The 12,339-nt window shown below is 42.6% G+C and overlaps 1 protein-coding gene across 8 annotated transcripts in view; it reads right to left on the bottom strand.

Moving 5' to 3' along the window:
• The window catches only part of ptprua (protein tyrosine phosphatase receptor type Ua), a 205,373-nt gene that overhangs the window by 100,655 nt on the left and 92,379 nt on the right, over positions 1-12,339 (bottom strand). For all 8 annotated transcript variants that reach the window (XM_020638009.3, XM_020638011.3, XM_065948006.1 and 5 more), the window contains exon 3: positions 1,370-1,641. In XM_020638009.3, coding sequence (XP_020493665.1) covers positions 1,370-1,641 — 272 coding nt within the window. The remainder of the gene's footprint in view (positions 1-1,369; positions 1,642-12,339) is intronic.

Raw genomic sequence — 12,339 nt, 5'->3', positions numbered from 1 at the left:
GTCCCAGTTTTAAAAAAAAACTGTTTTAAACTGTTCCTGTAAAGCAACTTTTGGTTTCCTTTGTGCGTGAAAGGTGCTATATGAATACATTTTCTTTGGCTTTCCATATTTACCATGTCAGTTCAGTGATGCTACATTTTAGCATTCTAACAGAAGCAAAAAATAAACATGGATTGTACGTATTTAAAGTGAAGTCATCCAGTTGACATTTCAACTACTTTCACACTGCAGGTAAAAGTGACCAGAATCTGAACATTTTTTTGTGACATAATGACAATGTGAACAGCACAAGTCACATGGAATCTAAACTTTCAAATCAGGTTTGGGCCACTTTCATATGTGGAATCTCACAGGAATCTGATCCGGGTCACATTTAAAACATAATGTGAACAGCCAAACACTAAAAACAACAGAAGTTAGCATTGAGTATTAAAGAGCCCATATTATGCCCTTTTTGGGGTTCATATATTTAATCTATGTAGCTACTAAAGTACGTTCACAATAGGTAAAGTTCTAAAAAAAGTGTCTGTTTTCATGTACTGCCGCTCCATGCACCGGCTCGCTTCTGAAGTGCCCACGTTCAGAGTCCCCACGTGTGCCAAGTCTGATCTGATTGGTCGGCCTTAATTGGTTAGTTGCTCAGCACGGTTCTTGGAAATGTCCCGCCCCTTTTACCATATTGGGAATGCAGCCACTTTGGCTCCGTCCGAGGGGAGCATAAACATTAGCACCTTAACACTACTGTGCTACCGCAGGCTACGGCATATCGTGGGCGTGCAACATGAGCTGCTGGGCTTGCCACAACGAGCCAATGGGCTTAGATCAGTGATCTCACACTGACAATGACGTCGGACTGACACATTTTATCGAGGGGGGCTAGAACCGAGCGTTACATGCAGCTAATGCTACAGCTAACAGGAGGACGTAGGAGAAGCCACGTTTCCGCGAATTTTTGCAAATAGATGTGCCTAAACATGCACAGGACACTTGGAAAACACATTAAAGAGCATATAAAACCAGAAAAAGCATAATATGGGACCTTTAAGACTGGCAGTGTGAATGCAGTTTGGTTTCTGGCAGCTGAAGAGGTCAGATATGTAAGAAAGGGTGGAAATGAATAGCATGGTGCATTGGAGAGGAAATATTGGACCATAAACTCATAAGGAAAAGGTTTAGGTAATACGTTAAGTTCACAATAGACTTCTGTATAATGTGAGTTTTATTTTCCTAATTATCTTTTATTCTAACCCGTGGAGTCTCAGTAGAATGACAATTAATAAAACAATGTTTAAGCCAATACTGAGGTTAACTGTCATCACACCATGAGTTCACATAGACGGCATATATATATATGTGTGAAGGCTCCTACCTGGTATTCACTGGGCCAGAAAGTGCTGACAGCCAGCTCCACCTGGTGCCACTGGCGTCCCTGCGAGCCCGAGATATTCCACACAGCGCTGCCCTTGGGGCCCCCGTTGACGCGGATGTGTACCTGCAGGTCCCCTGGACTGTGTCCGTCACGGCTGTACAGGAAATAGCTGAACTGGATGCAGTGTGTGTCGTTCTCGCTGAGCGGGAGCAGCAGCAGCTGAGCGCGCTGGCCCCCAAAATGCTGCGAGGAGTTGACCATCATGAAGGACCCTTGAGGAAGAGATGTTAAATAAAAAGGACATGTCAGACACATTATTTGCTGAAGTATAATTAACATTACAGTTCGGTTATATTAATAACATGCAGACTCTCTCAGATGATGAGTGGTCTGAAGATGAGTCATAATAAAACAGATCAACCTTGCCAAGCAAATACTCTCCTTCTGAACAGTTACAGCTAAACGCTTCATCCACTTCATAAATGAGAGTTTTTTTTTTTTTTTTTTTTGCTTCACCCTCCAGACAGCGCTGTCTTTGAGCTGTAACCATAGACTGTATAAAACATGACTGCAGTCTCTGTGACATCACCCATTGGTGAGGCGCGTTTGAAGATGAACAATTGGGGTCACCAAATTGGAGACCAGTCTTTAAGAGCCAGCCTCAAGTGGACACTCGAGGAACTGCGGTGATCAGACTTCCGCATTGGCTTCATTTTTTAAACACCAGAATTTGCCACTTGCCTTTAACACCTCTGCCCAGGATAGATCATATGTGTCATGTTTCCTTCGACCACTGAACAACTATTTCCTTTGAACTCCGGAAAAGAGCCAAGAACCCAGAGTTGACCGATCTGAAGTCGTTACCAAGAACACCCGTGTGATCCACATTTGTTATTGGCTCGTATTTGGCCACTGTGTCTGTGTCTTGTTTTCACCAGTTTTGCTGGTGCTGCCTCTGATCTCGTGTGCTCAAAGGTTCAGGGCTGGGTGTCAGATCTGGCTTTTTATTTTTGAACTGAGGTTTACAGCAGCAGAGTCACAGCAGGATCACTGTTCCCTGCAGTGAAGAAATCCCACAACCAATGAAAGTTGATGGAGTAAAGGGGGAGCAGCTGTGGTCATTACAAAAAAAAAAAGACTTTGTGATGGTCAAAACATTATCCGAAAGACTCATTTTTTTGACTTTTATCTCCTTGGTACTTGGTGACAGTCTTGATTTTCATTCGATGGTGATCCCACAGCAAATATGTGGTTGACTTTTGAACTCCTGATAGGTCACCACCTGATTTCAACAGCATTTTGGATCAATAAGCCAGAGGCCAGCGTTAAAAAAAATGATGCCAGAAGGACACGAACAGCTTCTTACTGAGCTACTATATTTGATGTGTTAAAGGCTTTCCTGAAATAACCTGTCCAACATAGATGTCAGACCTTTTCATGCCTGCCTGGTGACAAAGATTATGATGGAAGGTCACCCCTGTCTAACGTTGGGTTTCCTGAACTGAAGTGTTCACAAGAAGAATGGTGGTTTTGTCCTCTTTATGTCATCGTTTGAATCCATCCGTCCAAACATAAGTCAACTTCAGGAACTCATCTGTCTTTGGTAGTACTTATGAAGATAAACACAAAGAGACATTACATCTGGCAGTGTGCCGTCTGTGTTTATTACCTTGGACTGTTTAGTCCAAAGTGGCCTTGGGGATTACATGCTACCTCCCTAACTTCGGATCCTCCAATCATCATCATCATCATCATCCTCCTCACATCGACTCTTTGATGTTGCCAGCAGGAGGGGAGAACACATCCTAATTGCACATGTAACCTTCACATCCAGTGCAATGGGCACATCAGCTGGAGATGGCCATGGTGTGGATGAGCACAGACAGCGGCATCGTGGGTAGTGTAGTTGCCTGGGCACCGTAGTAGAGCCAGATCGCAATCAGAGCCCTGCCTCTCGCCATTAATCACGCTGACACGGTTATTAGGCTATAATGGCAGCCCAGGGAATGCTTAAACCAGAGAGATGGCTGTAATACTCACACACTGACATGCAGGACACAGATCAGCACACACACACACACACCTCTCTCTCTCTCACACACACCCATTCTTACAGTTTACAGGCGCAGAAGCAGAGTCCTGCCGGCTGACCTTCCCAGGAGAAAGTGGCTTCTTCTTCTGACTCTGTCGTCGTTCTTTCATTTTTGTCCTCACTTTCTCTCCCTCACTTTCCCCCTCTCCTTCAACCCGCTCATTTTGATAGTACTCATCTAAAATGCAAACCATTTAAGCATTTTTAAAAAAAAGCCAGTTGATTATTTGAACAGAATAAATCAGCCTCTGTGTTCTGCTTTCAGGTAAAGTTTTTTTTTTTTTTTTTTTTTTTTTTTAAAGCATCAAAGAAAAAAATCAGTGAAGGTTTTTTATTTACAAGGTGATGTTTGAATTCATTTGCATCGAGGATGAGAAATGTTGCAGGCAGTAATTGGATGCGATTTAGTTTTTAAAATGAAATCAACTGCACACCTTCTTTTCACTTGTAAATGAAGGACATTTACATCTGAATTACACTATTTACTTTATAGAAAGGCAAACATACTTTTTTTTAGGGCAATTTCTAATTTCTCATAAGTAATTAGGTTTCAGCTTTTGATATCCAACTTCAATTCATTATGCATTTGGTTTATTTTGTCATCTTTACATTGAAAATGTCGACCCTCAGCCACATGAAAAACAGCAATTCAATCAGGAAAATGTTCCTTAAAGTCGGGAAATGATCTGCAAATACTCAAATCCCTCAAGACTCACCCTACACTCAGGTGTGTTTACTAATGTTTTAACCAATAAAAAGCTTTGTCAATCAAACTCAAATTCATTCCAACCTTATGTCCCGCCTTCTATGTTTGGATTGGTTCTATTGTTTCATCCCTCATGTTTCTGGCTGTCTCAGATACAAAGACAGAGGCTCTTTTCATGTCTTTCATTAGTCCCTCTGTGTAAATAGAAAACAGGTCAAAAGCCGGGTCAGATCCTGGGGCGCCCTGGATATGAATGGATTTTTAAATGTATGTCACAAATCTTCCCTGACCACTGTCCGTTACTCCTTTGGGCTCTGCCCCGCTCCTGCAGAGCACAGATGAGACGTCAAAGTGTCCGAAATATCCTGTGATAACAAGCAGCGGATGTCCTTTGAGATCTCGCTGCCCCCATACCCACCTCCACCTCAGCACTATACTGAGCTGCTGCTGCTGCTGCTTTGATGTGCTAGATATTGCTTTTTCGTCAGCTATGAGAACTGGAGTTCCTCATTGTTGCAGGGCAAGTCTCCAACTGTCCTTTCAACAGCAGGACAGCACTTGAAGAGAGTCGGTGAAGACTGTGAAGAAATGTAGTTTTTTTTGTCCCTTACTCCTTATCTTTAAGCAAATAAATCTATATTAAAAAAGCTTCTACAGTATCTCAGTCACCGTAAGCTACAGTCGTCCTTTGAATCAGGTGAAGCCCCCCCCTGGTGGGTGTTAGAGTGGAGAACAAGCCACTTTGTCAATATGGAGATTTAAAACCACACCATGAAACGGTGAAATATGCTTTTTAGAGATGAGTCAAGCCTCCATCTGCACAGAATCACACTCATCACAATATGCTCGCTGACTTGCCGTGATGTCACACTGACAGCGCCGTAGTTTTAAGACCCTGACGCTCTTCACAAAGCACATGTGGCCGTCCAAGTCTCTGGGCACGTATAGTGAATCATGTGTTAATCCGAGTGTTTTTTTTTGCTAAGCCACCAGCAAAAGCTTAAAAAGGAAATTAAAAAAAAGTTAGTGAAAAGGTTTCCTGACCCAGGTAGCAGATGAAAAAAGGGAATCTGTGGCTGTTTTCACATATGCGCTCCTGAAAATTTTGTTAAAAAAAAAAAAGCAATAAGCCGCCCATGAAATCTTCTTAATTTGCTTGTTTGCACATGCACGTCACAGTTGGACACTCTTTACACAATTGCCTATTAGAAAGATGTCTAATGATGGTATATATGTGTGTATGTATCGATATCATCTCTGTTTTGTAATTTCTTAAATCATATACTGAATTGTGTTTTTTCTAAATATATGCTTGTGTAATTAATCCTCCAAGGCCACCTGTTGATCTAATTGGACCACTGCAGACACTTCAACACCCTGAAGAAGACCCTGTGCCGTCCAAACCGGTCAGCTTCTTTCCCATGCTCCTGTTTAGCTTTTCATTGGCATGCCCCGATTTATTAAAAGTATTTCATCTCCCTTGTGGTATCCTTGTCTCTGAGTGAGTGTGCCTCAAGATAGCCTGGTGACTTTCCTCCCTTAAACATGTCGATATTTGACCTTTTGTTTATGTAAAATGATTGGTAAGTGCCGCTTTAAAACATCAATTCACACAATTTCCCTCTTCTTGACAGGTATAAAGAGAGGAGATGAAAGATGATCAGTGGAAGGTATAGAGCAGCGGCACATAAACAAGCCCTGCATCTCTTTTTATTTCAGCGTGATGGATCAAGTCAACATGATTGATGCCGTAATTGGAAAGTTGATAAATTCATATTCAAGATATTACAGCTCTGATAACCTTACACAAGGTCCTGGAGGGGCACAGAGAGAGAGAGACGCATACTGTATGACGCACACACAGGTTGGTGGTGTAAGAAAAATGCAGAGAATTTCTCCATGAATCCATAAAAGCAGATAAGGCTCCATCTATTTCTCCCATGACCCTGCCAAGGGCGAGAGAACATGCATTAAGAGATTAGGGGACGGCCTCGGCTCCCTGAATTCATATCAGAATGTGGGGTGGAAACCTGAGTCATAGGCCTGCCTGCTTTTATCACACTTACACTGTGGGTGGGGGGGGGGGGGGGGGGGGGGGGGGTGAAAAGGAGGGGAGCCAAAGTGGAAAGGAAGGGCGAGGAAGTGCAGCAAGAAAAAAGGGAGGGAGAGATAGTGAAGGCTTTTATCTTTATGTTTGTCCTCATCATTTTTCGTTAGCTTTCCTCCGCTGCCATCAATAACTCTTTGTATAACTCGGGCAGCTCTATTCTACACCTTGATAACAGCATCTTTTCAGTGGGAAAGGCCAGGCAGAAAACTGGTGCATTTTAATCACATTTTTATCTAACATTTTCAACCTCCCAACACAGCCTTCACCTGCACCTGCACTCGCCGTGAACAACAGTCGGCTGATGCCGTTGGGAGTCTGTGTGATCAGCGAGCGCGGGCCACACTATTTTCCTCGACCCTCCTCCTCCTCCGGGGCACCAGGAGAAGGTCATCCAAGATTTTCAATTTTCTCTCCGAATTTGGTCTTTCAGATCTTCATTTGCTTTCTTTCCTTTGTTCTTTCTTTTTTTTTTTTTTTTTTTCCTGATATTGCAACCCAGAGCGACACTGGCCTCAGATGATATTGCTCGTACGAGAGAAGAGAAGTGCGGCGAGCGTGGATGATTGGGAGGGCACAGATTGGTCTCGCTGTTTGCTCCTCTTTGTATCTCTGGCTGTAGTGTGTGATCTGCTCGGCTGGCAGGAACACCGGGGCTGCGGCTTGTTTACCACAGCCAAAAGGCAATGCAGATTTTGCCATTTACAAAAAGTGACACAATGCTTACACCGTGCAAATGGGAAATCTGCAAACCAACAGCAGCTGGTCATGAATGCGACACTGACAGAGCCTAAACCGACCCGCAAACGATACGAGTGTGAATGCAGCTGACAACTCGGAGCTAATGAATTCCCCAGGTGAGACTCCGGAGCCGGGCGGAAAAACCTGGAAACTGCAGACAACAACAACAGAGTCATTACTGTGTTTCTACTCTGACACTTCCAAGACGCGCTGATTAGCATCACATACCGGGCAAAATGTGCCAACGATACACACGCTCACTCTATATGCAAAAGGCTGTGACAAAAGAAGAGAAAGTGTCTGAGCTGCTGTTCTGTTTGTGCTGCAGGATTTCTCACACTTCTACCACAGGAGAGGATCGGATTCATTCCCAGACCCAGTCCCCCTTAACCCCAAGGGATTTATATATTAGCACACACCATTAAGGTAGAGTATCTGCTGGGGAAGGACCTGATTCACTGGTTCCAAACATGCCAGTTCATAATAGTTAACTGCTGTATGATCTAAGGTCAAATAAATCCAAAGTACTAATCAAAACTCTCAAGGCACTGATTTTTCAAAAAGGCTTTTATCTGTTTTTGCAAATGAACTCTTCTCCACTTAAACACACTCAGACACATCCTTTATGAACAAACACACTGTGTCCGGCTACAGATGAAGCAGAGAGTTGACTCATCTCATTTTCACGCGTTGAAAGATGAAGATTCATCGTCAACATTATTTTTACCTGGAGGTCCTTTCAAACTATTTGCCAAGGCAGTGCAGAACTAAGAGCGCTGTTCCCCCAACCCCCCTCCAACAGCAACAGCCACATTGTTATATATTGTTGTCATACAGGGTCAACCAACACATCTAACATGTACACAGACTATATACTGTGGCAATCTTAATTAAATATGATAAATAACACGTAGAAAAATGTTGTGATTGTTACTTATTGCTATACCTATAAAGATGTAACAGAAACATTTACAAAAGATTTTCACCTCTTGGTTGTTGCAAGTATTGCAATACTGCACCATTGACAAGGCAACTGCAATGACTCCAATAAGAATGCATTGATATGGGCATCAGTTCAGCGTAGCAGCCACTAAGTGTTGCTCAGGGATGCAGTGTGTGTGTGTGTGTGTGTGTGTGTGTGTGTGTGTGCAGGCTGCATCCCGCTGACAGTTAGGATTGACTGAAGCATTAGCTTGAGTTGCCAAATGCAGCCATGATTATCAGGCACTTACTAGGCAGAAAAAGGAGGGATTATAGTGCATACAGTGCTGGTGCAAAGCTCTGATTCAACTTGAACCACCTGTGTGTGGTGCTGAAGGTTTGGTGAGGAAAATGTGTCTGGTTTTTCTCAGACAGACAGACAGACAGTAATAATACCAATTTTGAGAATGACATAAATCAGTCACATTATTATCCATGCAGTTATCAAACCAATTACTCATACAGCCTCTGATATGTTCAGAAATAAGATTATACAAATTGCTGCCACGAACAATTCACAAGTTCATTTTAAACTCTCCTTTCAAGTAATTTTTCCTGAAAGCCGTGGCTGAGGTCCGTAAAAAGTTTAGTTGTGGTCAACTTTTCTCAGTGACAGGCTTGTTGACCGTCTCCCTCGAAGCGATGCTTAGTAATAAAAGACGGATTTTTGCTCGGACTTGTGGGATAGATTCAGTGTATCGTAAAAAAAAAAAAAATCTGTTACTGATCCTAACTCTAAACACTGGTCCTAAGTCAGAGTGGTGGCCAGCTGACAGGAGAGAATGGAGTTGGACTTGATGCGGGGGAATCTTTTCAGTGTCAGAAATCAATAGTGCATTAGCAGCCGCCCAGCGACAAAGTGTGGGCCCGGCTACCCTCCCTCAAACCACTGCCAGCTCTCCTCCCTCCTGCTGCATCCTGATATATCCCACCCGCCCTCAGCCTCTTCATCTCACTCCTGTGATCTACTGTTTGTTTCATCTCGCCGTCCCGGAGGCCTTTTGGGGAGCTGGTGTTCTCTCAGTTTGTCTCTTCATGCCAGTATTCCTCGCTGCCTCTGCCCTATTTCTTCGAGGTTTCTCTGGTCATTTAGTAAACAGAGCGTGTCATTTCCCAGGCCCTGCGTCTTCCCTTTGCTTCTCTCGCGTTGTGGAGGATCAGGACTGTGTAGGTGCATCCTGGACTAACAGCTGTAGCGGCTGCAAGCTCTCCCTGAGGGAGCCTCCTGGCCTGAAGGGAGTGATGCATAGAGGGGCTTTTTCAACTTTCAGAGAGCATCGACCGGCATGCACGGTGCTTGAACAGGCAAGAGAATCTTAAAATAGATCAAAAATAACACCTTTCAGAAACTACCTTTAGGCTTTTTTTTTTTTTTTACCATGCAGCGGGTTTGTGTGTTAATACAAACGAAAAGTAGTCTAAATATAACATCAGAGAGACCTTAATCCAACACTAATAGAACATTTTTTTAGTATCCTCTCACAAATGTATCTTGATGGACAAAGTGGGTTGTAGGATATTTATGAGGGATTTCAAGATGAGAATTAAAGACCACAAAAAGAGAAACAACTCTGGGACATAACGTGGCTGTCTTTATTTTATTTCTCTCTAGGGCTCGACCGATATGAGATTTTTGGGGTCGATACTGATATCAATATATACCGATAAATCTGCCGATATCTTTTTTTGATCTATTTTCAATCTGTAGAGATAGATAGATATACATATTGTATTTATACCTTAAATGCTGTTATCAAACACTTGTGGAAAAGTTCTTTAACAAAGACAAGATGGTCACTCAAATGGAAAGTAACTGCCCAATGTACGTGCATCAACGCTTGTCACCCTGGAGAGTGATAAAGCTTGTTGTAATCTGTATAGCGCCCTCTGCTGGTGACACAGAACTGCTAATGTAATACAAAAAAAAAAACTCAATTGAAAGGCTATTTACCGGTGAACAATCTAGTAATATTGTTCCATATCTGTGATAAAATTAGCCAATATCGATAGTCACTAAGATATGCTAATATCGGCCGATATTATGGCTGGCCCATTAATCGGTCCGGCTCTATTTCTCTCATTTCTCTTCATGATTATTGTACAAGTTGTCAGATACAGCAGCTCAGCTATCTGCCCTATCCTTCAAGATATACCAATTTATGTCCCACTCTACAAACAGGTTTGCATGTTAACGGCTCTTTGTCAAATCTGCAACAATGGATTAGCACATTCTGATAACCCGTGTGAAATCACTTGCCTTCAAAAGCCTGTCCAAGGTAGGAGGCAACACTCACATTCAAGGTGTGCCCTAACATATTTAGAAGAGTAAGGCCCCTGACAAAGCGGTCACATTGGACTTGTAAAGAACAAACTGATCTCTTACTGGCTTTCCTCTTCTCACTTTGGAGTTTTTGATTCAATCAGTCTTTGATACACAGATTGTATTATTAATCATATTAATAAAACGGGTGAGTTTCCATTTATCTGTGAAATGAAATGCATCCCCATCAGATTCTCACTCACCTCTGTATCCTGTATACCTCATGATAGATAAAACACTGTTTGTCACACAACATTCATTTATATTTTTAAGCAATTACTTCTAAAGATTCTTTTCAATCACCTCATAGTCGTCTTTTATCATTTGAGCTTTATTTTCAAGGTGTGATATTTTCATTTTAAGATCCACATCTCTTGTGTTTATAAAGATAGTGGTTATGCTTTGCTTTAAAAAAAAAGATATGCTAAATGTTTCCCCCAGCAGACTTGCCCTATTTATTTATTTATGTAAGTTCTATATTTAGTTTTCGATCATTGCAAGTTGAGGCATGGATTCCCACCTTACATAATATACCATTTTTTAACACTATTCCCTTGACTTTTCATGCAAGTCTTTTTTTTCCATCCTGTTTCTAAACAGTGATGGATACCGTCAATATTTAGGGTGAACACAGTTTTCTCCATTAAACAAACTTTCCATTAAAGGTCGAAAATAAGAGGAGGGAAAAAACACCTAACCTGAGGCACTGTGTGTCTTCTATTTATACTTTATATCATCTTTGAAATGCCAAACACATCCTTCTGGATAACCACTAATGGATGTGACTGAAGCCGTTCAGGGTGTGAAAAACAACACAATCTTAACAAAGAAAGCATCTTCTTCTGACAAACATAATCAACATGTCCATGATGATGCCTAATGGGTGTGTTTCCAGGTGGTGAAAAGAGAGAAGAGCTGTAATGTCACAAGGTAAAGTACAGTTTCAGATCCGTGAAATCTCTCAGACTTCACTTTGAACAAAAGAGGTGAGGGAACAAGGAGACTCACAGCATGCTGTGAGTGCAAGGCCCATTACCGGTGTAAGATGAGGACAAGGAGTCAGGTAGAGTAACCTGAGGTGAGAGGAGGACGGGGCTAATCGGTTCATTCAGGTCCTGAAGTGTCCCTAGCTTTCCTTCTGCTTGGCAAAGACAAACAAAATCCTCAAGCCAATCTCTTCTAAGATAAGCCTGTTTCCTGGCTGTATTTGCCCCCCCCCCCCCCCCCACTGATAGGGTGAGAAGGAGTGGGTGGGAAGTTTGAGGCCTAAGATCAGATTTTCATCCGATGGTGCAGTGCAGAGCTGCAGCATCTGTGTGAACAGGACGAGTAAAGGGAGGGGGGGGGGCTGGAAAATGAGCTCTGCCAGGCTGGATGAAGGCCTGCTTCAGAACCCCCCCCCCACCCCCACCTCTGCACAGAGTGTGGCAGAGATAAGGCCCTATCTGTTACAGTCCCACTGTGTGCCAGTGGCGGATATGGAGAGGTAAAGTGCATCTGGAGGGGAGAGGAAAGCATCTGGTCCGGATCACCTTGAAGCTGCAGAGAGCAGCACTTCTTCTCCCTCCACCTGTTCCTTCCTCACCTGAAAGCCCTGACCCCAGCAACATAACGTGAGGCAGGGTTAGCGTGGGCAGGAAAACGCTGAAATGCTGGATGTGAAAAAAAACCAAAAAAAAAAACATCAGCAATGCCTTGGAGTTTGACAGAAACAGTTATTGAAGTGTTTGCCTGATGCAAGGTTTTGAGGCAGAACACAGATTCAAATCTGTCTGTTTGAAGGTGCTGACAGTTGTGATTCTGTGCCAGTAAGAAAATGCTTTCACTTTCTAAAACACTCTTAGGGTGTTTCCACCAGACTTTGATTCAGCATCTGAAAAAACAAGCCCACCAAAGAGCTGAAAATGAAAAAAAAAATACACATTATGAATTAAATAAGAAAACACTGAAAACAAGTAATCCAACAAACTCCAGACCATTCTCTGTATCTCAGAAGACGAGATACAATTTTGGATTTCCTATT

The sequence above is a fragment of the Labrus bergylta genome, chromosome 19 (assembly GCF_963930695.1).
Source record: "Labrus bergylta chromosome 19, fLabBer1.1, whole genome shotgun sequence".
Classification (NCBI taxonomy): domain Eukaryota; kingdom Metazoa; phylum Chordata; class Actinopteri; order Labriformes; family Labridae; genus Labrus; species Labrus bergylta.
The sequence above is the reverse complement of the archived record's forward strand: the minus strand, read 5'-3'. Positions and strand labels throughout refer to the sequence as shown.